Source organism: Scomber japonicus, chromosome 21 (assembly GCF_027409825.1).
Source record: "Scomber japonicus isolate fScoJap1 chromosome 21, fScoJap1.pri, whole genome shotgun sequence".
In the NCBI taxonomy this organism is placed as follows: Eukaryota; Metazoa; Chordata; class Actinopteri; order Scombriformes; family Scombridae; genus Scomber; species Scomber japonicus.
This window is the reverse complement of record NC_070598.1, coordinates 5,829,953-5,856,949: the sequence shown is the minus strand read 5'-3', so window position 1 is coordinate 5,856,949 and position 26,997 is coordinate 5,829,953. Positions and strand designations below refer to the sequence as shown.

Genomic DNA, 26,997 nt, shown 5'->3' with positions numbered 1-26,997 from the left:
TGAATCTGAATGACACTAATTGGAAACGTGCGCGTTCACTCGTGGCCTTGGCCGTTTCCATGACGCTAATTGGAAACGTGCGCGTACACTCGCGTCCGTTGCCATGACGCCGGATGTGTAACCACAGAAACGGAGTAGAGTTGAGGGATTGGAGCTGTTAAAACGAGCTGAAATTACCTCAGTATGGTGTAAATATGTTACTTCAGAGCCGTTCAGGTTGATTTAACAGATATTTGTACAGCTTGTGAGAAGCTTTGATACACTTTCTCTCTGATGTCGTCGTGTTTCTGGCAGAAGGAGACATGAAAGCTCACAGTAACAGTAGTGAAGTCGCAGTGTTTGTCCGGATAAGACCAACGGCACACTTTGCTACAGACTTGATTGAATGTCTTCCTGACGAGCAGGTGAGTCTCTGTTTTAACACTAACACCCTGAATATTATGACATTAAAGTTAGGTAGTCTGGAATAAGAATGGGTAACAAACAGACTTTTCTTTTGGTTGAGGTTAAACATTAAACTGTTTTAGCTACCACTGTCCAGCATGAGGAGGGTTAAATGTCTATAATTTCACTTTTCAATTAGTAAGGACAAACCACTAATTTAACTATTACGTTTACTATTTATTTTGGGCATTTGCTTACTTTTTCACGTTTGAGAATTTATTAGAAACGTGCTTAAATCAAATTCCTGATGATTTGAACTGAATTTAACTTAACTTTAACTACACAAAAAGCTAAAGTGCAATTAATGGCATTCATGATGGTTGCTCTTCATTTTGGTTGCTCACTGGCACTCCTATCAGGGACAATGAACATTAAATGGAGTGGAGCCATGATTAATGGTGTAACTTACAGCTGTGCATTTCCTGCAGAAGAGTTTTATTGGGTTTTGATGTTGCATAGCTTACTACTAGAGCATCAAATGTATGTATCTAATCTGTCTTTGTCTGGGTTTTTTAGTCTTCCTTAATAGTTAAATTGAATACCTTTTACATGTTTAGACTGTTGTCTAGACAAAACAAGTAATTTGAAAACTTGGGCTTACAGGTGTGTAATTTATTGATAGTTATCTCTGCACACCTGAGTATGTGACAGGTGCACTGAGGAAAGTGTAACTTCAAAATAATGATGGAAAGCTCCTGCACAATTTATCTCACTACTGAAATATTTATTAGACTACACCATTTTGGTCAGTGGGACTATCAGGTAACTTTTTTTCAACAAATCAAGAAAATAATGCTATAATTTTGATAAAGGTAATCTTTAGTTGCCAGTTTGTTAGGCCTAGCTAGCTAAAACTAATAGCCCAGTATAATTGTCTACAATAAAACTCTGAATCTAATGATGTTCATGTTTAGATTTGTCTGAAATCTGTAGCTATAGATATCTAATAGACACAGATGCTTTTTCTTTAGGTTGGTCTGTTTTTTGTTTTTTTTTACCACCCAATCACCTTATTTAACTGATAATATCTTATAGATTAAGGTGAGGACATGTCTTTTCATACACTGTATATACATATAACTATCTTTTTATGAAAGCATTTTGTTAAATGTCTTTTATAAGTTCTCCTTTTACCTTTTTTAAAATTTTCTTCTCTGTAGCACTTTGAGATTGCTGAAATGTAAAGTGCAATACAGATAAAATGTATTAATATTATTATATACAAAATGTAGTTCTTGAAGCTCATACAGCATGAATGGAGAAAGGGCAGATGAGTGCCATTATCACTTATTCATTACCTTATAAAAATTGATTTTTAAATTTCAAATGTATGCCTGTGCGTTGTTGATGTTGTGCACACAAATATTTTTGTGTTTGTTCCTCAGACAGTGAACATCTATCATAGAAAAGCCTCCAAGAAAGGTCAGCGGAGCTCCTGGTCATTCCGGCTTGAAGGGATCCTGCAAAATGTGTCCCAGGAGGAAGTATATGCCAAAGTGTGCCGACGGGTGGTACTAGGAGCACTGGACGGCTATAATGGTATCTGTACATTCATATTAAACACACAGTGTGTAGTCAAGTACTCATGCTGTATTTATGGGACAGGATGGATGATAGAGAGCGGAAAGATTCCCATGTTAATGACTTGTAAACGATCATACAACAATCATATATACATCAATTGATTATGGGCTGGATTGAAAGTTGATGTGAGGCGTCCAGATTTATTTGGTTTCAGGCATCTCTGTATTTTAAATTAATATAAGATATGACTTTATTGATCCCTAGGGCAAATTAACAAGTGCCAAGTTAAATATATAAGAGCTTTTAGAAAAATCTAATTTTACCCAGTCGTTATGAATAATAATCATAAACCTTATTTAAACTTTAAAGGTTCAGATTTGAGTGTTTTCTTTATTCTTTAACTTGTGAAAATGTTTTTTAGGTACTGTGATGTGCTTTGGGCAGACAGGTGCAGGAAAAACATACACCATGACCGGATCCACAGAATCATACAAACAGAGAGGCATCATTCCTCGGGCCCTTCAGGAGGTAGCTCGCACTGTGTAAATATATTCACCGCTGAAACAATCTGACTGCTTCACCTGAGCAAATATGTTTAAAAAAAAAAATCGAACATGGTATTCAGGTGTTTCAGGAGGTGGAGAAGAGGACTGAGCATGCCTACTCTTTGCACCTGTCCTACCTGGAGATCTACAATGAGACTCTGGTGGACCTGCTGTCTTCGTTGCGAGGCTCACCACGCCTGTCCCCTCGGGATATGGTTGTGATGGAGGAGCCGGGCAGAGGGGTTTTCATCAGAGGTCTGTCTCTTCATCCAGTCCACTGCGAGGAGGAGGCCCTCAACCTGCTGTTTGAGGTGTGTCACTGTCACTGTGATCTAAAGTTCCAGTATTTTGTTATTTTCTATATTTGTCCCATCTTGTTGGAGCTCATGTAGCAGACCATACTTATCCTTATTATAAAGTATAGTTTATATTTTTAGTTTTAATGGGTATTTATTTCTTATGTTCTATGATAAGTGTTGAATGACTAGGGTGTGGAAGCATTGTAATCTCCCATCATTTCATTGGTGATAAAAGCTGTTCTGTCTCTACTCAGGGCGAGATGAATCGCATCATTGGATGTCACACACTGAACAGAAACTCCTCCCGGTCCCACTGTATCTTCACTGTGCACATAGAGGTAAAAGAGACAGAATACAATCTAATGCTTACTGTATTGTTTTCAGTAGTTTTCCGACATATCTCATTTTGTTCTTGGCTATGATTTTAAGAAGAAAATGTCTTTCTCAATCACAGTCTCGCTCGCGGACTCTGTCTGATGCCAAGTACATCACCTCCAAGCTGAATCTGGTGGATTTGGCTGGATCTGAGAGACTGGGAAAGACAGGAGTGAGTTTTGAGAATGTGACTTCACTTTAACCCTTGAAATGCATGTATTCACTTTGAGCTGTTGTTCCTTTTTCCTCTTTGATTTGTCATGACACTTCACCTTTTCTCCAATTCATTTCACCCTCCTGTTCTTCCAGTCCGAGGGTCAGATGTTAAAGGAAGCCGTGTACATCAATAAGTCCCTGTCGTTCCTAGAACAGGCGATCCTGGCTCTGGGAGACCGTCGCAGAGACCACGTCCCCTTCAGACAAACCAAGCTAACACATGTCCTTAAAGACTCACTGGGTGAGAAAGACAGGCTTTCTAGTTTTAACAATGCTGATAACTGATGGTTGAAGTTTGTCCTCAGTGGTGTAATACTACATTTTTAGAAGATGATGTGAAATAAATCAAATATAGCATTGTGTCTGTTTCTGTAGGAGGGAACTGCAACACTGTGCTTGTGGCCAACATCTATGGTGAGGCTGTGCAGATAAAAGAAACGGTAAGAAGCAGGATATCTGATACTAAGAGAGCATTTTCATTTTTATCATACACTGTGTCACTTCAGCTCTAGATGATACTTTAATATTCCTTGCAGCTCTCTACTCTGCGTTTTGCCAGCAGAATGAAGTGTGTCCGGATCAACCCTGCTGTTAACGAACACCAGGATCCAGCAGTGAGTTTACATGATAACACACACAGATTAATATGGCACAAAAGAGGTAATGCAAGGGTGATATGTTAGTTTTGTTTAGTCAGCATTGTGCTGTGCTGTCTGTGTCAGTCATCAGAGAACAGAGATGTCATAAAATTCACTTCTGTGTTTAGCTTCAGGTTAAGAAACTTCAAAAGGAAGTTCAGAGGCTGAAGGAGGAGCTGTCCATCTTCAATACAATGGTGAGTATATCTGATAAGGAAAAGGGTATATATAATTAAAACTATAATAGTAGTTTATTGTGCTGGTCCCAGTTTCCTGTTAAACCTCACTGAAGCTCAGATTAGCACAATTTCACTTTTATAGTTTGAAGTTGCTCTCCATTTATTGTAATATAGCATTTAATTCCCCGGGATGTGTTAAAGCACAAGATAATGCTTTCAAATGTTTCTTCATTATAATTATAAACATGTCATCTTCTTCATATTAGAATTGAAATGCCCATCATTCACCACTTCTTCAACAGGTGAATCGTCCGGGCATCACATATGAGCAGTTATCTGAAGCCCAGCTGGCTGAAATCCACAGTCAGGTTCAGAGATACCTTGACGGAAGTCTGAAGGAAATCAGTGTGAGGACATGACAAAGAACACGACTGTTAATATTTCCTCTCACATATTAAACTTTGGCCTGACTCTGTATGACATGTGATTACAGGTCGTAAGTATCAGTCAGGTCCACGCAGTGTTCGCCCAGTTCAAACTTGCTGTGCAGTGAGTATTTGTTCAGCTTTGAGAATACAGAGTGAATATTCACACAAGCTAGACTATCTTGTTATCCTCCCCTACTTTATAATTTAATGTTTTCAAATGATTTCTCTTTGGGATGATGTTTTATGTGCTGTGTTTTAACAGTGAGCAGGAGCAGAAGCTGAAGGCTCAGCTATGTCAGACTCACAGCGCAGTGGAGAGAGAACAAAGTGCTAACATAGTCCCAGTCAAGGTCAGTCAACATCTGATTCACAGTGAAAAGTTGTCCTAATGGAAGTAAGACAATTAAAAATTATTTTACCAGTGATAGCCTGTTTACTGAACAATTATTTGTGACTGAGCTTTGATCGTACGTTGCTTTGTAAACTCTTCAGGAGCCAGAAACCAGAAGCAGCCCTGAGGAGCTGGAGCCTGCTCAAACACCAAAAAACACCCAACGTCCAAGTTCAACCAAAGCCAAAACGAAGAAGCCGAAGGAAAAACAGAGGTGAGCGAACATTTTTAGACTGAAGCCTTTATTCATGGTCTTTTTAAGTATGAGAAATCAAAGTATGAGTTTCAACAACAATGCCAATATAAGAAACAACCCAAAAGAAACATTTTAATTGTCATGAAATCAAAAATCTTCATTGAAATTATTCTAGATCAATTTATTCTAGATATTGGGAGTATAATAGACCTTTAGAAGAATGATTAAAACTCATTGAACAGAATTTACATAAATAGTTGGATAGTTGGAGATTATTGAGCTAATTGTATCAGGATGTTTATTTTAATTGCATGCTGTGATTATTCAGCCATAACAAGAGACAGGGAGAAGGAAGTCCAGTGTCAAAGAAGCGTTTGGAGAGTGCGTCCAAATCGAAGCTGAACTCCGTCCAGACGCCTGAGAGAGAGCAAGAGTCACAGGAAGCAGACACTGAAAGCCACGACACACAGGACTCCCAACCAGCAGTCAGTGAACCATTCCAGAGCGAGTATGTTTCCTTTATTAGTCCGGTCTGTTCAGGGTTTATACACATTTCCTTGGTAGTAGACAGTGTTGTTTCATGACCCTGATCGCTCACAGGTTTGTTGTCTCTGCTCAGCTCTCCTCCACCTAAAGCAGAGTCCTTTGAGGAATTTAAGATGGGGCCAGGCAGCCACATCAACTGCATCCTGAAGGAGAACAAGGCCATGCTGCTGGAACGCCGCAATCTTCTCCGACAGATCACGGAGCAGGTTAACGCTGTCAAGAGAGAGATCGATTGCACCACGGCAACCATACAGCAGCAGAAGTATATGAGAGGAGGCCAAGGTGCTTAACATGTAACTAAGATATGTTAGAGTAGGTATTGCAAGAGATTATTGGAAATTAATGAATGTGCTGGGTCTGAGGCTAAAAAGTTTTTTCATTGTGTGGTTTTGTATGAAGGTCAATATTTCAGTATGGAGGGGGAGCTGGATGCTACTTTACTGTTGCAGCTCAGACAGCTGAAGGCTCATTACCGGCAGAGATACATGGTGCTGCGGGACATCAAGGCAGAGGTCAACTACTGCCAACACCTCGTGGACCAGTGCAGGATGCGTCTTCTCTCTGGTCAGTTACCAAAACATCTTGTTGCCGCTGCATTTGTGATACAGCTCAAAAACTAAAATGCTGTTTGTGACCGATAGTGGAGGAAAGAATTAATTCCCCGTTTCTCCCAGAATTTGAGATCTGGTATAAGAAGTCTTTCCTGTTACCTGAGGAGGAGCTGAACGTAAATTTGGACCAGTCCCTCGAACAAGTGAGTCTACCTTACACTGTATATCATAGATGTAGCAATTACTATGTAGCAAACCATGCATCACTCATGTAGATCAGTGGTCTCCAACCCTGCTCCTGCCCTGCATGTTATAGGTATCTCTCCACTCTAACACACCTGATTCCAATAATTAACTCGTTACCAAGCAGCTGAAGCTTGTCAACGGTTTGCTAACGAGTTAATAATTAGAATCAGATGTATTAGAGTGGAGAGATACGTAAAACATGCAGGGCAGTAGGTCTCCAGGAGAAGGGTTGGACACTACTGATGTAGAGGCTAAATATTCATATTATTAAATAAAAGCATTTTTGTTTGTCATTTCCTGGAAACGTTACAACTGAATTAATGTAGTGATGACTTCTGTGACTCCCTGATGTTTGTAGGAAGAGGAAAGTCAGCAGTGTTTGGAGCCGCTGCAGTTTGAGCTTCTGACAGACGACCCCAGCGCTGAATCTTTCTGCAACGCCCGCTACAGGACACAGAAACGGGTGAGTATCTCAAACGCTTAGTGTGACTAATACCACAGAAGTGAGTAAAGAAAGTTACTGGAAAAATGCAGATATGTTAAAAACTAATCCTGTATTTTTTCTGTCTCTACAGCGGAATAGCAAAGTGCTGAGCTTCACTCCAGTGCGGAGGAACACGTCTGCTGGGCCCGGACAGAGAAGACTCCCTTCTATTCTACCTGGTACCTAAAATAAGTGAGTTTTATGTACATACTAAAAAGGTCATGAACTCTACGGCATCCACAAGCGCTAAATATGATCAAATATAATTTACTTTTTTTTTTTTACATTCCCACTTGTTTCACTTGGTGGTTTTCTAACATTGAATTCATGCATTGTGTAAAAAGTGTACATTAACCAAGCACAAAAGACAAAACACAATGAATCAGCTTCTTAAATGAAAAGTAAAATTTTATTATTCCTGAACCACAAAATAGACTTCTTTGGTTGTACAAATTCACTAGTTACAGTCTTGTATGAGCTCTACCCCATGACTCTAGGACTTCTGACCCCTTTCCCTCCAACCTATTTGCAAGTAATAGCCCCCAAAGAGAACTCAAGACAACAGAATAACACAAAAAAAACTTGAAACACTGCATTAATAATGTAGTGAAAACCATCTGGAAAACAAATTTTACCTACTTTATGTTAAAAAAAGAGATATCAGCCATTGCAAATGTTATCAAACAAACTGAATTTCAGTCAGTGAGAGCAACATGGAAAGCTATAATTAGAAGACCCTACATTAAATTAACACAAATGCTACTATGCTGTGATTCTGCAAAAAAAAAAAAACAATAACAAAAAAAAAACAACCTGCCAGATACATAAACTGACAGCATGTCAAGCAATGAGCTGAATGTCTGATGAGATCGATGTCTTGAGAGGGATTTTAAAATCCGTTCTGCCTCTCGCGGCTCTCCCATTTAACAAACCAATATACATGCAGAGAGCATCCCGGCACCAAGCCCGTCCAAAAAACCCAGATGCATCAGCAGTCCAGACACTTGCTCGGTCTAGGTCAAGACTGGCTCAGTTTCACACCCAAAAATGTTTGCTTTCCTCTCAGTATTTGTACATTATTCACACAATAATAAATGATTTTTTTCAGTGGCATCAGATTTAAATTAACCATAGACAGAAAAAAAAAACAAAAAAAAAACACCTGCTACCTTCAACGTCACATCTGGAATACCTCCCAGATTTATAATAATGCAAGGATAAGAAGGAAATGAACGGTTCACATTGATTTTTTTAAAAATAAAAAGAAACAAACATTACCCTAAAATCAGGGCAGGGTAAGTACCATTAATTAATAATATGATGCTTAAAAATGCATGTTCCCAAACTGTGATATTCAATATTCTTGAAAGTGTTATGAGTAAAACTGCCTGCTGCTGCCTCCAGTGTAGTCATGTTCTCTACGAGGGGAATGTCACACAATTAATAAATCCGGATAGATGCTCCATTTGTTCAAGCGTTTCTAAGCAGGATATGAAGAGAAAAAAAAGAAAAAAACCCTGGTGGTGGCTTCAGAAGGGTGTATATAAAGTACACTACATGATAAAAAGTGATATGCAATTCATTGGCTTTAAAAGGTTTCGACTTGCTGACTCATAAATGTATCACTTATTTTAATGATAAATGATGATACGTGTGTCAAGTCTCTCCCTCTCTTTGTAGTTTAAAAAGAACCAGATAGATTAAAACCGTGGAAAATCAAGGCCCTTCAATTTGGAGTAAAATAATAATTAAAAAAAACAATAAATTATTTAAGATATACGTTCTTAAAAAGCTGATCAGTGGCAGTGCAAAAAAAACAAAACGATATGTACTGTGGGTTTTTTTTTGTAGTTTTTCTTCTTTCTTTTTTTTTTTTAAAAGCTCTCCACAATGTGTGACAGTGAAGGTAGCAGGATGTTCCCTCCTCAATTAATATATACACTCCTGTCTGATCAAGTCTCAAACCCCCTTTACCCTCCCCTAACCCCCCCCCCCTTTGACATTTTACAATCTATTCACTTGAAAGCCTAAAAAATATCATTCAACAAGTTAGTAGAGCTATTACCCATTTCTTTTTTTTTCTTCCAGTATGTGTGTTTTTTCTTTTTTTTCTGAACAGCAAAATCATCAGAGGTGCGAAAATTAAAAAAAAAAAAAAAAAGAAAATCGGTCACCTTTTTGTTAAAATAGATCAGCTTCTAAAAAAGAGGCAAACCGAGTGTACGACAAATAAAAACAAAAAAAAGAAGATGGTCTTAAGTAGCGATCCTAACTAAAAACCACACTAGCACTTTTTCTTGCCCTCCCCTCCCTCCCCCTCCTCCCTCTCCTTTCTCGAGGGACTTTTTTTGAGCGATGTCTCCTTGCCGACTTCATCCACAGACTGTAAAAAAGGCAAGACTGGCACGCAGGATATAAGTGTGTGTGTGTGTGTGTGTGTGTAGGAGGGGGGGTTGGTGGCGACTATCGGCTTCGTAGTCTCTGCAGTGGTTATTATTATATATGCGGAGAGTAAAAAAAAAATCTCGCTCTACTGACACTGTGTGTGTAGTGTAGTGTTTTAGTGACTCTGCACCTCTGCTGTGGATGTGGTGTTTGCCAGTGTTCCACAGTGTATGTAAGAGTGTGTGTGTGTGTGTGTGTTCGGACTTCTTCTTCGTCTTCTCAGTGTGAGGTGTTACGTGGGCACGGCGGTTTCCAGGCTGCGGCGACCCTGCCTCAGTTTGCGCTTGTTGCTGTACAGAGCCATCTCCTCCAGGGCTGAGGTGGCGGCCAGCGGGGAGGGAACCTCGACCTCAGGGTTTGCACCGGGCCCTAAATAAAAAAATTTAAAAAACGAGAGAGAAAAAAAAACAGAACACACAGAAAATTAAAAAACCATCAGTCACAATAATTACATCCCAGTCGCTCCAGTTCACCCCCCCACCAAACGCCAGCTGTAGAGAGAGAGAGAGGAACAGAAGTGGATGGATCCCTTTTGAAACCTGTGAGAGAGACGCCCGACATTCAGATCAGCAGCTGGAAACAAGCAGGAGCTCAAGAGTTTGGGCAGAAAACTGGAAAACAGGCCACCTCAATAAGCTCTGTGTGGAATAACTCAAAGTGAGAGTCGATGCTATTTAAAGGGACTAAAAGAAGAACTAATTTTTTTCACTCCTGTGTTTTACATGCACTGTGAACACGGCCATGATGAAGACAAAGACTCTGACTCAAGAGAAACAGCGTGAAAGGACAGATTATTGCTCTTATCAATACATCCACCCAAAAATGTTGTTTTAAAACTGACACTAATACAGACTAACCTATATAAGTCTGGACTATTAGTCAAATTCAGACCCATGTGGAGGCATCATATTATATCCAGGGTAACTGCACATTTTTTAAGAACAAGTTTAATGACTTAAAACCTTTTTAAACCTATTAAAAAAAATAATACCATTGCTGAGACTAATAATATTAATAATTATTATTATTATTATTATTAAAGCTGCAAGCAGCGATGAATGGGCCACCCCATGCATGTCGGTTTACAGATACAATAGGGCTTTGTGCTGGTCAGCGCTCGGGCTATAATAATGCAGGATTTACTGTTGTAGTGGGTTGAAATGGAGCTCATTTTGAAGTTATTTATAAGACTGCAACTAATGATCAGTTTCATATTGTTCCAACTTCCAACTTGATTGGTTGGTGCTCAAATAACATTTAATGTCTTAAATTCCAGACATTTTAAAGCAAATTTTTAGACCTTTTTGATATCAAAAACTAAATTTAGGATATTTTAAGGATGCGTGAGGACCCTGAATATGACTACAACAATTAACACAAGTCATGCCTCCCAAATAGAGTTTGGATTAAAAATAAATCTGATTAAAAGTTATAACAGTGCATGTAAACACTCTGGTTAGTTATTAACCTGACTTCTTGTGTGTACTTACTGACCGTCATTCATGCACAGTCTGCTCTGTGGTTAGTGTGAGAGGATTAGTTTAAACACAGCACTCCACGTTTCTATAGATTTCACTCCCGTCTCGTCGGCTGCTTCGTATCTCACCCAAACTGCACAAACTGAAGCGCACACACCCTTCTCTCAATGCAAGAACCCCACAGCTCCGCCACATCGCTAGCAGGTTAGAGTTTAAAATGCACAAACCGACACACACACACACACACTCTTCTGGTGTTTCCTACACACACACACACACACTCACAAACACATGCACACAGGACAGGATCCTACCAATAGGAGCAGCTTATCCCAGGTAGTCACCTAAATCAAAGAGGATATAGAAGAACATTCTGTAATAAATGCTTTTAAAGGAAAACTTCAGTGTTTTTCAGCCTGGATCTTATTTTAACATCATTTTGGGTTTAAGAGACAAATGGGTACAAGATCTTTTAAAGTGGTCCAGTATTGAGCACAAGCACTGCAGCAAGCAGCCACTAAATGGGCTGCAATGTAATCCAACAGGGCAATTAACCCTAACCCTAACCCTGCCAGGCTCAGACTGTTACAACATTATGAAAGAAACTATACAGAGAAATGTACCTTTTACTTGATCTGGTCTGTTTGGTTTTGTAGCTGAAATCTTTGCGAGACTTGAGTTGTTGAAATCAGAAAAATATTCAGATCTGTTCTGAATCTTTTAGATAACACCAAGCATTGTACTTTAACACACTCTACACTCCTCTCTGCAACGCTGTCACGGCTGAATATTCATCAGATTTCAAGAACAACTCAATTGTCGCAAGTTTTCAGAACAAGACAAGACTAACACAAATAAACACCAAACAGAGAGGATCAAACAAAAAGTAAAGACCCGGTTTCTTTCCATAACGTTGTATGTCACTTATACAGTCTGAGCCTGTCAGTGGCAGGAACTCACTTCTAGTGGGCATACACATGATGGTAGAGCTGAACTACTAATTATTATTTATTGAAATCGCAAATATTCAAATTAACCTTTGTGTCGTCCTCCCGGGTCAAATTTACTTCCTTCTTTCCTTCCTTCCTTCCTTCCTTCCCTCCTTCCTTTCCTCTCTTCCTTCCTCAATCCTACCCTCCTTCCTTCCTTTCCTTCCTCTCTTCTTCCATCTTTCCTTCCTTCCTCTCTTCCTTCTTTCCTTTCCTTCCTCCATCCTTCCTTTCCTTCCTCCCCTCCTTCCTTTCCTTCCTCTCTTCCTTCTTTCCTTTCCTTCCTTCCTCCCTCCCTTCCATCTTCCTTCCTTCCTTGCTTCCTTCCTTGACTCGAGGACAACAGGAGAGTTAAAGGCAAAATGTGTGTAAAAATACTTTGTTTGGTATAGATCCCCACAAAAATCACACCGTAATCATTTTTAATAGCGCAGACTGATATATCGGTTTAGCTGATATATCTCTGATTTACTGATATATTGGTATCTGTGTACGTTGTCTGATATTTTAGTTATAGTTATACAGGCAGCATATTATATATATATTTAACCCTTTTTTCTTAATTCAACTTTAATAGACACACAAAGATGGAAAACTATGATCTAGGTTGAAAAACACTTCAGTTAAGTTTCTTCTCTCAAAGCCTGTTTTATAACACAAACTGAACTCCCACCAAATAACTCCCGAGCACTCACCTGGATTGCTGGAACCATCGTCAATGAACTGCATGTCGTCGACTGTGTCAGGGGACTGTAAGAGAAGAACAGACAGTGAGCATCAGAGCTGGAACGACGGTGTTTTTTAGTAACCCGTTACCCCCGGGGAAACCTTCACCAGGTGAGCAGTGGAGCCGGCAGTGAGGGAGACTGAAGCGGAAACAGTTCCAGCAGCCGCTCACTGCCGGTTTAAAGCAGGCAGCAGCGACGAAGCTCTCAATCTGTCAGAGCCGCAAAAGCCAGAGTACATCTACTTGACTACTACTCCCCCCCCTCCCCACCCCAACCCAAGGAGAAATCGGCATGTTAAAGGAAAGGGAGGTGAAGTTAGGATCATCAGTTCCGGGGTTTGATGTGGAGAGTTTTGGCACGTTCACAAAGAGACGGCAAACAATAAGAGTCACGAAGACACAACACAAAACCCCCCAGCAGCATGTTGTTTCCTTTTTATTCAAATTTATATTGAGAAGCTGTTTGTTGTACATGTGGAGACACTCGAGGGTTACCAGTAGAGTTAGCTGAGCTGGAATAAGAATAATATTATAAACTAGTAATAAGAATAAACTTAATTCTCATTGCTCAAGGAGAACAATGAAATTTGCCATGCCTGAATATTAACCAAAAAAATATAAAAACTAAAAGATTTGGCTCTAAATTCTCTATTTTTATTCTTCTGTGCAAAACCAAACCAACAATGAATTAATCCTATTTTCAAGTACTGTGTGTGTATCCAAAGATTGATACATCTAATTTCTCGGTGCAGTAGACCTCCACTGTTGTCTAAAGACTGTTAAAAACATATAAATGAGCCACAGAAACATAGAAATACGTTGTTGCTCAGTTACATGATTTAAGATATATGAGCCTCTGAATACATACCAGACTTGTAAGTAGGGCTGGGTATCGTTTAAAAAATACCAGTACCAATCAGAGTACCATTAAAATAACACTGATACCAGTTGAGTGCTTCCTTTGATACCCATTACATATTTTGTTCTCTTGCTTTTATCTAGCGAGAGCTTTTTATACACTTAAGAGGGGTTTCCGCCAAAATTATGACAGTTAGTGTCCGAAAACTTGATTTGCTGCCGACTACTGAGTGAATAAGGGATTGATTTCGGACACAGCCCACGATGACTTCAACCCTAAAGATGAGTTGTAGCTGTTGTGGCAGAGGGCCGATCACATGACTCATCAAATCAAAGGCTGCTTGTGTTGATTGGCTGCGAGCTAGTCCATACAAATAGTCATATTTTATAGTTCTGGGTGCAGGTATCGTTTGACGGGCGATGTTTCAATACTAGTACTGATATCCAGCCCTACTCGTAAATAACCTTATTTCATTATTGGTTTGGATCTGCACGTGATGTGATGTGTCTTTAACTTGATCATTTACTTTCTTTCCTAATTGTTTTAACTTTTTATTACATTTTTTTACATTTAGACGACAGTAATAGGTGCTGCTGTCATGTGACCTTTACCTCCATCGAGTCTCCTTTCCTACGTAACTAAAATATGTCACTTGATGAATCATAGCCGCTTCACTGACAACCACATACAGCCTTAAAACCGCTCCCGTGTGCAGGAATCAAACACAATACAACACACACTTACATACAGCGATATCGATAAATTACAGCCACCGAAAAGGGAGGAAGTCACTGTGCATTAAACCACACAACATCCTCCACCCACAGCATGACAGACAACCACAGAGACTTGACCACTTTCCAAATAAGCTCCTCTGCTTCCCCCTCCCGTCTCCTCCTCTTCCTCTTCCTCCATAGCGAGAGGAAGAAAGGGAGCTACACAAGCGCATGAAGAGACCCGTAGTGCCAGAGCATGGGATGGACATCTTGTTATTCCTTCTGCCCGATAGTATGCAACTCATGCGTGAAACAAGACAGCTGATGCAAGTGAATGTGAGAGTGGACCAGATGCAGTGTCTATGTGATCCCCTCTACCCCCCCTCCCCTCCCCTCTGCCCTCCTCCCCGCCCCCCCGGAACCAACTCTGGTTAGTGGGATCAAAAAAAATAATAATCTGCATCTCTGCAACCAGTGAGTGTTATTATCTGTGATTGATTAGTTAGCTGAGAGATAGATGGATGTGAACGGTTAACTACTAAAGATGCTCTTACAGTCGGGGGAAGAAGTATTGAAGTATTTCCAGTGAGGATATTCACATTTACACCAGACTTTGGTTTTAACTCAAGAAATCCACACATATAAAGAACTTAAAACATTAAAGTCCATAAATAATGTTAAGTGGAATAAGGTGGAATGACACAGGAAAAGTATTGAGTAAGTATTGAACACTAACTGAAATGTATTTAATACTTAATAGAGAAGCCTTTTGTTTGTAATGACAGCTTTAAGACTAAACTGTAGTGCTCAGGTCTGATTTTGGCCCATTGTCTTTAAATCTAGAAGATTACGGGGTGACCCTCTTGTAAACCCTAATCTATAGTTCCTCCCACAAATGTTGCCCCAACGGTTACTGGAAGACTCAGAAGTTTTGAAACACATCTGTAACCAGTCCTGTTGATGTGTTTTGGGAGAGCTCTTTGCTTTTAGCCATCATGAGATATCTCTTGTGTGACACCTTTAAAAACAAGTGGATAAAGGCAGATAATAGAACAATCTATTAAGCTCAGAAATTGATTTTTTTACTGTAATGCAGCCTTTAAAAGCAGGAACAGACAACTCTTATTCCATATGGCGATATTACGATGTTCATAATCTAAGATGATGTCTATAAAATATCACAGTATCGATATAATATTGATTTATTGCCCAGCCCTACTGTACCTTGGTGTTCTGCTTTTTCTCAGCGTGTTCAATACTTTTTTCCCTGTTTCATTCCACTTTATTCCACATTATTTTATTTATGGATTTAAATGTCTTGATTTTGTCTTCAGTTAATACCAAAGTCTGGTGAAAGATTCATTGGAAATATATTTACTGAAATGAATATTGGCACATTCAATACGTATTTCCCCCCACTGTATAAATTTGTGAGTGTTAGGGTGAAAAAAGGAGAGCTGATTTGGGATGTGTTGGTGTTGGTTTGTGTCATTTATTCGGAGTGTCCCTCCCTTCATTACGTCAGTGAGAGTTAGTGAGCCACAACACTAGAAGTGCAGAGGAGGAAGAACTGATCAATCACGGAGCCGTAAAAAAAACTAAACTGCAAGTCGCACCGATGCTTCTTTGATTAAAAGGAGAAACTAAAAGAGGGGAGAGGCAGCAGGGAAAGACAGATGACCTGGGCCCCCCCCCCCCTCAAACCGGAGCTCAGCATGCAGCCAATACCTGGATGTCGTATACGGGTTTGGAAGAAGGAATGGCAGCGAACTGTCGGTAGTCAAACTTCTTTGACGACAGGGACTAGAAGGATAGCAAACAGAATGAGCAGAGGTGGAGGGAGAGAGAGAGTAAAACAGGAAGGAAGGGTGGGATAAAGTATAGAAAGGTGGAGAAAGAAGGGAAATAAAGGAGACCAGAAAGGGGAAAGAGATGAGGAAATGGGAGAAAAAAAGGGGGAGAAGGTAGGAGGCCAAGAGGCTAATGGGTGATTTAAACAGCCAGCAGTGGTGGCATGATGGGAGAGCAAAGTGTGTGTTCTCAGCTCTGAGCTAGAGTGGTAATGAGTAAGATGATGGATTAATGTGAATGTGTTTTGGAGCCAATCTACTTTTTTTTATATATACCTTTCATGAATAAAGCTCCTTAAGTTAAACTGCGGAGTCAAATATTTGATGACTTGAGCTCTAAGGAGTCCGAACAAAAGAAGGAGATTGATGTGTGTTGACCCTCACACTAGTGGCAGTGAAAATGAATATCAGGCATTCGTAAAAGAGAAGAACATTTCAAATAAAGAAAGGTTTGGTGCTTACCAGCCTGCCTGGTGAGGTTAATCCTCGAGGACTGAGCTCTGTCAGAGAGGAACAGGAACGTTAGAAGAGAAAGGAAGTGAGGGAGAAGAAGGAAATAAAAGTCATCATGATGAAGTGTCAGTCTTACCTTCCATCGGGGTGGGAGAGGGTGTCGGTGCAGGTGATGGCGACTCCGCCAGCTGGTCCAACGTTCCTCGCTTCTTTCCATCCCGAGACTTGGCGATGACCATCTGAGCTTTCAGTGCATCCTGCTCCAGAGACTTCATTCTAACAAGGAGGAACAAACACAGTCAGACAAAAGCAAAAGGAAAAAAGAAGATAAAAGACAGTCTTGAAGAAATAAGAGACAAAGACTGACAGAGCCACACACCGCTATGGGTGAGGGTGGTGCCAATCACTACTAATTTTGGGTGCTCCTTGTCCTGGTTTGCTGTGACAAACAATCAGTTTAATTTCATTGCACAGTAAAAAAAAAAAAGAAAAAAGGAAGGCATTCCAGGAAAAGGACTACCTACTGCTTAGTAGGCTGACCCTTGACTCACAAATAGCTTTTGCAAACTTACTGCGGGCTGTGTGTTAGTACGAAGAACTGTGAAAAATCAAGAGAACAGCAAGGCACAAATGAAACTGAAAAGTGCTGCAGAGAAGGAGGGGACGAGACAGAGAGGAGAGAGGGAACCAGAGGAAGCTAGAGATGGACTCAGCAGAGACGTGCAGAAGCAGACAGCGGTAGAAAGGCAGTGGAAGCACTGTCGCAGTGAGGCTGCGAGTGCTTGCTTGGACCTTTCAGAACTCGGCCTCTAGCAAAATACCCCAACACCAAAGCACCCCAGCACACCCCACGATGCCGTGCGTCTGGCCCTGGTGGCTGGGGCCGAGGAGCAGACCTGAGCTGGGAGGCTGCAGAGGAGGAGGTAGAGGAGTTGGGGGGCTGGGGGGCCACGGCCGTGCCCTGAGATGCCCTCACTCGGGCCTGGTAGAGCCTCTTAGCCAGGTCCTGCTCATACTGCTTAACATCCTCCTCAAGGCCAGAAGGCCTGTGGCCCACGAGGCCAGGAGCAGGGAGGAGGTGAAAGAAAGGAGGAGGAGGAGGAGGAGGAGGAGGAGGAGTAGGAGGAGGGATGTTGGGATGAGGAGAAGTACACCAGGATGTAGGAGGAAGATGAAGGAGGAGAGGAAGGCAGGAAGGAAAAGGCACACAGAAAAAGAGAAGAAAACCAAAGAATGGAAGGTAAAACACCAACACAATTAGGAGAGCCAGGAATTATAAAATCAGTTTAAAAAAGACATGAAACTTTAGAAAAGATGAACTAATCACACACTCACACTGGCAGGATGGTGTCGACACAGCACAGAATCAACATTTATCTTTTATTTGAGGACTCGTGGACAAACTGAACCTTGATGTTGACCAGATAGACAAACTTTTATTAGGAAATATGTGTGCTGTAAATATCACAAACCCTCTGATACTGGCAGCATATCAGCAAAGAATGTTTTACTTTTTCCCTTTAAGCTCAAACTTTATGATCACCTTAAACGTTACAGGCATCTTGTCATGAATTTATGTATGAAGAATCGTTTTGCTCCTATCATTCATTTCTTTAGACGTGACTGTGATGAGATCTTATAAAAAGAAGCACATGGAACTCAGGGAGAGTCACACGTCGCTCAAAGAAAACAAACCTTTCACCCTTTTTTATTTCTCGCGTCTGGCATCAAATATTTAGATTAGCATTGGGAGATGTTGAGTGTCGCAGCTTTGAAGTGAAATGCCCCCGTTTGTCCCCTTCGTTGTCTGAAGCTCACAAAAGGTAACAAAGTGGTGGACTGTAACTTAAAGGACTCTAAACTCTCAGGGAGAAGTGTGAGAAATACATATTTTAAGTCTAGAGCCCTGAAATGAATAAGATAAGATATTCCTTTATCAGTCCCATGATGGGGAAATTTACTATATTATAGCAGCAGCAGCAAAGTGGACAGTAAAAAAACTCAATAAAAAGAATAAATAAGAAGTACAAAAGCAATAAATAAGTAATATTGATGTTGAGTGATGATATACCTATTATTAGTGGATCATTTATACTTTTAAAATCCAGTAAATTGTAAAGATTTGGCTGCTGGTCCGACTAATGAAGCAATTTAAACTCACTGGTTTTAATTCTGGTATCATGTGATGGACAAAATAGTCCTACAATTTGTCATTTTGGCACCTCTGGATGAATTTATGTTGAAAACAAATGATTCCTCTTTTTTCTGGGGAGTCCTTGGAACCATTCAAGGGCCACACTTTGAGAACTATTGAGTGGATTATTAATTATAAGTATATGCAAGTGGAATTATTTTGTGTTATTAGTGTATTTGCCAGGGACAGTGCTGTAATTATGGCAGAATTAGCCGTAGCCAGGTGAGTTAGCAGCCTAAAACATATCGTATTAAACTGCTCTGCAAAGTGATCGAAATACAAGCCGATGACAAAATATGAAATCCTTAAAAAAAAACAAAAAAAAACACCAAAATTCCTGCTGAGCCGTTTTTTTCTTCCATGGTCAGCGTGTGTGAGGTGGAGTGTTATATTTACCGTGCCGCTCTCCACATGGCTCTCTTCTCTGCCTCCAGAGCTCGTTTCTCGGCGGGGGACAGGTCCTTGTCGGGGGCCACAGACAGTTCGGGGCTCTGCATGCGGAGCTTCTCCTGGTGTCTGCGCTCTGCTTTGGCTGTGCGGATGGGAGCCGTCGACTCGCCGGGGTACACCGGGATCAAACTGACGGAAAACAGAAGACGCACATGATGATGATGATGATGACTACGGTGACGAAAACAATGCTGATATTCAATTCATATTTAAGAGTGCGTTATGTCGTTACCCAGTCATGGAGTTTGGCCGCTGCTCCAGCCTGAAACTGTCCTCTAATGAATTCCTCTGAGAGTCTCCCTTACCATCGACTGATGAAGGCCTACAAACAACAACAATTAGACATCAATCACTTTTAATAATTAACCTTTACATATTATTCAGGGTTAAATATGACCCATTTTTATATTTCAGAGCTGTAAAAACAACGTATAAACATACATATATTTCTTTTAGGTGGATGTTTCCTAATGTGACCCGAATATACATAAAAATTGAATAAAAAGCATAACTTTATCCTTATTTTTGTGCAGCTGATACACATTTTTTGTATCTTGAAATGTCAAAATTTGACCTGCATTTATTAAAAAATTCAAAAAACAATTTTTAATATTCTATAAAATGATTGTGAATCTTTTTCCCCCATAAATAAATATTATACACTGTGTTTGCTCTCTGACAGCTTCATTAAGGATTAATCAAACATTTATTAATGACTGACGGGGAATTTATGAATGTGAATTAGTGTAGAGACTAAATATGAGTCAGAATATGAACAGCATGCAAAGGGTTCAAAAAAAAAGTTTAATTACCCCGAGCTGCCACAGTAGCTGGGCGGTGTGACGTTGTAGCTCGGTGGTGTGGGGCAGAGCCGGGACGGAGTGGTCGCCGGCTCCACTTTGTACTCCACTCCGTCCAGCACCACCTTACCCGTGGCCTTCATCTGCGCCACCTGCTTAGCCATATCATCCTCGTCATCCTCATCTTCCTCGTCCAGCAGGTATTCCCGCGCTCGCTGCTCAAACTTCCTCTCTGAGTCGAGACAAATAAAAACGGGGGTTCGTAAATTTAAATATTTTCTCCGTTATTAAACAAGAGAAGCTCCTAAAAGGCAGCGCTGGAAACTTACCTTCCTCCTCCCTCATTTTCTTGAGGTCATCCTCTCCGACAAGGGAGACTCGAGGTTTGGGTTTTTCTGGCGTCTGCTGCTTTACGTCAATCTCAAAGTATTTCTGTCTGTCCCTGAAGGATCTCTGCTCTGGACTGTCCTTACCACCAGGTGAAGGAGTCTGTGAGGTTACAAGATAAATATAAAAAAGGACAGAATGAGAAAAGAAGTTATGTGATCACAGCGCTAATTATTCACATTTTATAAAGTGAAGACAGGAGAGCGAGTCGGCAAAAGAAAAGACGACATCTATTATTGAAGTGAAACATTTCTAATCGACACTTCTGCAGGAACACGTTTTGCCAAAAGTGGAGAAGATAAAAGAAAAGATGCCAGAGAGGATAAAAAGGATCATAGACGAAGCAGCAAGAGAAAAAAAAAAATTAGGAGTCGAATGAAGAGCCCAGCACCGTTCAGCAGATTTAAGATCAATCAATGAATTTGTAGCATGGAACGTCTCTAAAGTGTCGGGCAGCGGAGACACCACCACCACCAGTCAAAGCCAAGCACACCGCAGCCCAAATGAAGGATAGGGCCGCTCTAGCCGTGGCGGAGGCGGTGTGGGTACCTTCAGTTCCACGGACGGCCTGGAGAGGCGAGGAACCGCCGCCAGGCTCATATACTCCCGACGGTCAGGCGAGAGGGAGGGCAAACCCGTGCCAGCTCCCTCCTGACCCTCAACGTCATCATCAAACACCTCGTTGTTCAACTCAGGCTGAAAAAGCCACACAGGTGGTCACCAGTCTGTCTAAGAGGGCTTAAAGCCAGCGAGGTTCGGCATGATTTACATTTACATCACATTCAAGTCTGAGTTAAAACTTTTCTTTTCTCTTCCTCCTCCTCTGCTTGGTTCGGTTTTGATTGGTTTTGATCAGCCTCTGTATGTAAAGCGGCCTTGGGTGTGTGAAAGGCGCTATATAAATGTAACTCATTATTATTATTTAGACCATTGTAGATTCAATATTCATTCGTTAAATATCGTATTGGCTGGAATAAAAGATGAGTCGCCAACCTGCTTTTCAAACACTGTCAGACTTAGTTCAAGGAGAAGATGGACGTCATACATACAAGGATTCATCTCTCTCTTTGAAAAGCTCTTGTTCAAGCACAGTGTAAATCCCACGTTTGTGTTTCCTGTCAGTCACAAACTCGCTCACCATCTGTCAGGATCTTAGAGTGATTTCAATGATTTTCTCTCTTTTTAACCCTCCTGTTGTCCTCGAGTCAAGGAAGGAAGGGAGGAAGGAGGGAGGAAGGAATGAAAGGAGAGAAGGAAGGAAAGAAGGAAGGAGGGAGGGAGAAAGGAAAAGAAGGGAGGAAGGAAGGAACGGAAGGAGGGAGGGATAAAGGAAAAGGAAGGTAGGTAGGAAGGACAGAGGAAAGAAGGAGGGGAGGAAGGAAGAAAGGAAGGAAGGGAGGAAGGAAAGAAGGAACAGTCAAAAACAGACGGGGTCAATTTGACCCGGGAGGACGACACGAAGGTTAAGTCTCTATCGTGACATTTTGTGGCAGCGATATTTCTTGGTCTCTGCAGTAAAGATGTGGAAGAAGCTTTTTAACTCGTGTCCATCATTAGATCATCAGCAACTGGCTTCCTTGAAACTTTTAGGGCAAAAATCACCTCATATTCGAGCCAATACGATACTACAGGCGGCTGGACTTCTGATATTTGAGTCAGTACGTTTTACTCACCTCTGGAGACGGTTGCTTAGGGAGGAAATTGTTCCTAACACCGTACAGGTCCTGTTAGGAAGAGCAGGAAATAAAAATAAGTTAATAAAATAAAAGAGGATTCTTAACAAAAGACAGAGATACAGAGCAGGCAGACTCATTAGCAGCTGGGATTGAATATAAATACATATATAGAGATATAACAAGGGGGCTGAATATTAGTACACGAGTCACACATGGATGGACGAATGGATCAAAGATCAGATGATTTCACTGGAAGTACAAAAAAACCAACGATGAAACGCATTCCACACGTCACAGCACTTCACAGGCCACCCGACACGGCGCAGGCTCCAGCTTTTAAGGGCAGCCTGCTCCCAGTCAGTGGGGGTGGGGAGGGAGGGGGGGGGGCGAGACCAACCAATAAGCAACAGCATGCTTTTTAAAAATTTTTTATTTTGAAATTGTCGTTGTGACCCGGGCGAGTCCGGGCAGCACGGCCTACCTGCGGCGGCTCCAGCACTGCCAGTGAGCGAGGCACGGCGGCAAACGCCTTGTATGCCTGCTTGACATTCATGGGGAACTCGTCGGGCGAGGTGGGGGAGGGGGCGCGAGGCTGCAGGGGGGGGAGGGGGTTGGAAGGGATGGGGTGGGGCATGGAAGGTGGGTAGGTAAGGTAGGTAGGGGAAGACCATATGGTAAAGGAAGGAGCCGAGGAGGGAGGAAGAAGAAGAAGAAGAGGTGGGTGGGGTTGGGTGGGGGGAGGACACACAGACAGAGACATGGAGGAGAGGGGTAGACGATGAAAAAAAACCAGCAGAGTTGAAGACGACTGTGGAGGAGAACAGGTGAACAGCATGGCGGCTGGTTTCGTGTGTGAGAGAGTGTGGGAGGGGGGGAGGGGGCGAGGGAGGAAGAGGAGGAGGAGGAAGGAGGAGGGGCGTATGTTTGAAGAAAGACAGACAGTAGGGCTCGGAAAAGTTCAAAGCCATGACAGATTTTCCTGTATGGGCACCTTTTTAGTGAGATCAGAGCTTCTTCATTATTTTACCAATTCAGTTACGCTGCTTGCCAAAAAAGAAGAAGTGAGAGGAATATTTCAGGTGAGTGAACTTATGAGAAAATGATGATTCATGAGTTTAAGAGTTTTGGATTGGATGCCCCAAAACTCAGATTTAACCTCCAGGTGTGCCCGGAGAGCCCTGACAGCAGCACCTGCGCTGACTCAGCTCCCTCCTGTGCATTAATATTCAAAGTCTTCCTTCCTTCCTTTCTTTCTTTCTTTGGTTGAAGCCTCATTTAAAAAACTTTTAAAAAAATCATTCTTGTGCTTAATAATCTGTGCTGCTGTTCAGACACCGTTTATAGTGTTTTTATTTGTTGTTTCTTTTGGAAGGAGCGGGCGGCACAGAGCTGAGCGTGGTCAGAGATATCGGCCCTACGTGGTGGTGAGGGGTCTTACAGAGGTCTGGGAGTTGAAGGGGGAGGGGCCATGCTGGAAGGGGTTGGGGCTGTGGCCGTCCGGAGTGGCCGGCGAGGTGCTCGGCCTCACGCGCCCGACTGGCTGGATGGCTCCTGGTCGCGTCTGCAGAGGAAACAAACGATAGAGGAGAGCTCAGTAATACAATAAAGGAAAATAAATGAATAAAAAGACTTTAGAGTGAATGATGACTCAAAATTAAAAAGGTGGAAATGGATCAAACTTTTTGTCTATGGAGTTTTGCTGCTACTTTCAGTCTGAATTTAATTTAAAGTATTTAAAAAAGTCCCTTCAGAAAGTTATTCTGAAGCTGAATCATGACATTTAAACTAACGCTGAGGTCAGACTATTGAATTTTGACTCAATTTTATCATCTCTGACAAATTTCCAGCATCAGACGTTTAGTATGACATCATCAAATAACAGCTGTGTGGCGTCAGGGACATTTGGTTGACCCTCCTCCTCTGAACTGATGACCTATGAACTCACACAAGGTTGTGAACAGTCATTGGTTGGGGGGGGGGGGGGGGGGGTCTTACATGTTTTGCCAGTCTCCATGTAGTCTGATCCCAGCATTAAACTCCCACATTTAGACTCGTCACACAAAGGCCAAATACTGACATTTTTAACATATCATAGTATAAAAAGCACAGGTGTTATTTTATTTAAGAGTCAAATTAAATTCAGCTATTCTTACTTTTATTATCTACAGCAGTGCTTTTTGCTTTAATTGTGGGAAACTTAATTGAGTTTATTACAGATTTTAGGTTTGAAAAAAGAATGAAAACTCATCACCTAAAATATATATTAGATAAATTCCCAGTTAAGTTTACAGTTTCAGTGCAATGATGTCATTTTATAAGAATTAAGTTTATATCACAGCCTCAATTACATATCTTAAAGTGTATTAATTCTGTATAAGATTATCTGCATCGGTCCTTAATATCTATATTATCCTGATCTCTTTGTAAACAGGTACAATCAATCCAACTCATAAAAATCCCCCTTTTCTTTCTTCACATATTAGTTTCTGAGCTCCACAAACACTCACAGATGATGGTGTGTTGTCCTTGCCAGTGGGAGTGGAGGTGTAATGAATGTTTGCCTGCAAAAAATAAAAATGAAATAAAATAAATGGAGAAAAAAAAAGGATGACAGTGACATTAAAAACATGCAGCGGTACCTTTTAAACCCTCCAGTTTCAACACACGGTGCAAACAGTCACTTTACTGGAACTTCAGACACTTTGATAACTCATTTTGGACTTTTAACTTTGACTTATAATTTTAGAGAGTATATTAAGCCATAGCTGTGAGTAGGGGACAGTCTAGATCTCCAACGCACATCCAGTCTGCATGAGGCAAAGCGTCAGTAATCAGCTGACCATGAAGAAGCCAGTCACATGCTTTTTTTTTTTTTTTAATGCCGCTAGAACTGTGTCAGACGTAAAAGCTGAACTAGTTTTATTATCAGATAAGGAGCCCAGAGCAGCGGCACATGTGCTTTAAAATAACAAAATTTAAAAAACCATCCAGGCCAGAGCAGAGAGGGGCGACAAGACCCACTTACGAAGCGGGTCTCCCTGCCGCCACCACACAGGGAGCTGTTGGAGGAGTGGTCACTGGGCTACGGGTGGGAGGGAAAGGGTCAAAAAGGGTAAACTGTGAAGTACGGAGCTAAAAAGCGAGTGATGGGTGAGGGGGAGGAGAAAATAAAATAAAGTAAAAGAGATGATGGATGAAAAAAGGCGAGGAGTGCCGCCGGGTGTTGTGAAAAGCTGCTCACCGGTTGGATGGTGGGAGAGTAAGGTGCTTCTCTGATTGGGCTCTCGGTCCGGGTGAAATCAGAGGAAGGTGCCTGGAAAAACAAAAACACACTTAACAGCTGTTTTTACTTTCTTTCACCTATTAGGGGAAAAAAACAACAAAGTGTAGTAAGAAGGAGGCAAAAGACATTTCACTGGTTAGTCCTTCTCCTCTTCCAGTAAGTTCAACCAACAACAAGCTCCTGTGATTTCCAGGCTTCCTTCACTTCCTGTCTGACTTCTGACCTCCTCTCCTCTCCTCTCCTCTCCTCTCCTCTCCTCTCCTCTCCAGCAGCTGTTGACACATTCCACTCGATCCTGACCATGTTACCAAGTATGTGCCCAAATTCCTCACAAGGTGCTACAAAGCTACAAACTCTGTGCTCACGGCAACAACCAAAAAAAAAAACCATGCACTTCATTCGGACACATTTCCTGAGAGAAAAAACACCACAAATCCTTCTTGAAAAAGCAACAAATGAAGCAAATCTCGAATTTCTAATGAAGCGAAATTTGGGCCGACCACATGAGAGATATCAGCAGGTTTCTTACTCTGTGGTAAATGGAAGCAAACCCACTGAATCACATCGAGGGGGGGGGGGGAATAAAAGTGAGAAACACGACACAAACAGTGCGCAGTGAACACACCATGCTGCCTCCACACCAAACAATCAGGCAGGCAGGCGTCTTGCCTTGCTGAACAACCACGGCTGCAGTTGGCCCTGCTTGCCGTAGCCGGTCGGAGGCCCCGACAGGATCCTCTCTCCGGGAGGAAGGCTCTTCCCTTTACGATTCGCCACCAAGAACGGGTTTTCTTTGAAGCAGATGGGCTGAGAGTCCACCATGCATTCCTCCTCTTCTTCTTCTTCGGGGGCTAACGTTGAATCGATGGTTACAGTTGAGCAGGTGCTCTCGGCAGTGGAGGCTCCGTTCGGGGAGAATTGGGATCCTCGGAGGTAATCGTGCTCCGCTATCAGATCGGGACAGGGTTCGGGGAGGTCCGCGTGGCCGAGGGGGGTTGGCGAGTGGCCTAAGCTGAAGCCCAGGGGCTCTACTGGGGCCTGCAGGGCGGCCTCCATGGGATCAGTCAGATTTACAGAAGTAGAGAACTGAGCAGGAGTAAAAAGGAAAGAAGGGCGGACACAGATAGTGAACGGACAGAATAAAAAAGGAAGGATAGTAGACAGAAAGATGAGGAAAGGAGTCGAGAGTTTGTGAGTGAGTGAGTCGGACACACGGAGGTTAATATTTGAGTTATGTTATTACGATGTTTAGAAAATTGATCTGGGAATATAGCGATGTGTCTCTAATGGTTTCAGACGAGGAAGCAGCAGAAACACTTCTTACTACACAGTGTTTAACATTAATACAGTAATAGGTATTATTGTGTAAAAGGTGTTCAGACTGACGTTAACTCTTATTTATCTGAATGACGTCATCACAGAGCCAACGACAAAACACTGCAGCAGTGTCAGACAAAAAAAAAAGAAAAAAAAAAGGGCTTAACGTCTGCCACAATACTACGCTGTGTTGCACCTTATAATTAAACTCCTAATAAGACTTTTTTTTTTGCTGACTATGCAACTTTTGTCCTTCCTTGTCTGGTTTGACTGTTAATAAATAAAACATTAAGTATAAATCATCAGCTAAT

The 26,997-nt window shown here is 41.6% G+C and overlaps 2 protein-coding genes across 4 annotated transcripts in view; one reads left to right on the top strand and one right to left on the bottom strand.

The window, feature by feature from the left end:
* The first annotated feature begins 196 nt into the window (after positions 1 to 196).
* Positions 197 to 23,533, top strand: kif9 (kinesin family member 9). Of its 2 annotated transcripts, none has more exons than XM_053342706.1 (21): positions 197 to 404; positions 1,830 to 1,983; positions 2,390 to 2,496; positions 2,594 to 2,824; positions 3,067 to 3,150; positions 3,267 to 3,359; positions 3,497 to 3,644; positions 3,779 to 3,843; positions 3,940 to 4,017; positions 4,170 to 4,238; positions 4,523 to 4,627; positions 4,714 to 4,769; positions 4,911 to 4,998; positions 5,141 to 5,253; positions 5,564 to 5,743; positions 5,855 to 6,063; positions 6,181 to 6,345; positions 6,456 to 6,535; positions 6,937 to 7,041; positions 7,154 to 7,254; positions 23,459 to 23,533. In XM_053342706.1, the coding sequence occupies exons 1-20, from the start codon at positions 303 to 305 to the stop codon at positions 7,247 to 7,249; spliced, it is 2,328 nt and encodes a 775-aa protein (XP_053198681.1). In that variant the 5' UTR covers positions 197 to 302; the 3' UTR covers positions 7,250 to 7,254; positions 23,459 to 23,533. The 2 variants fall into 2 exon arrangements, with proteins under 2 accessions (XP_053198681.1, XP_053198682.1); XM_053342707.1 differs by lacking the exon at positions 23,459 to 23,533 and adding an exon at positions 19,208 to 19,325.
* scrib (scribble planar cell polarity protein) overlaps positions 7,445 to 26,997 on the bottom strand; it is a 94,249-nt gene continuing 74,696 nt past the window's right edge. Inside the window, exons 28-41 of one of the 2 annotated variants that reach the window (XM_053342701.1) lie at positions 25,328 to 25,399; positions 24,594 to 24,647; positions 23,525 to 23,647; positions 22,084 to 22,134; positions 20,960 to 21,106; positions 20,353 to 20,512; positions 20,036 to 20,255; positions 19,456 to 19,545; positions 19,170 to 19,352; positions 16,716 to 16,855; positions 16,589 to 16,626; positions 16,005 to 16,079; positions 12,670 to 12,724; positions 7,445 to 9,876 (exon numbers count right to left, since the gene is read on the bottom strand). In XM_053342701.1, coding sequence (XP_053198676.1) covers positions 9,740 to 9,876; positions 12,670 to 12,724; positions 16,005 to 16,079; positions 16,589 to 16,626; positions 16,716 to 16,855; positions 19,170 to 19,352; positions 19,456 to 19,545; positions 20,036 to 20,255; positions 20,353 to 20,512; positions 20,960 to 21,106; positions 22,084 to 22,134; positions 23,525 to 23,647; positions 24,594 to 24,647; positions 25,328 to 25,399 — 1,545 coding nt within the window. In that variant the 3' untranslated portion in view covers positions 7,445 to 9,739. The remainder of the gene's footprint in view (positions 9,877 to 12,669; positions 12,725 to 16,004; positions 16,080 to 16,588; positions 16,627 to 16,715; positions 16,856 to 19,169; positions 19,353 to 19,455; positions 19,546 to 20,035; positions 20,256 to 20,352; positions 20,513 to 20,959; positions 21,107 to 22,083; positions 22,135 to 23,524; positions 23,648 to 24,593; positions 24,648 to 25,327; positions 25,400 to 26,997) is intronic. The other variant, XM_053342702.1, reaches the window with a different exon arrangement.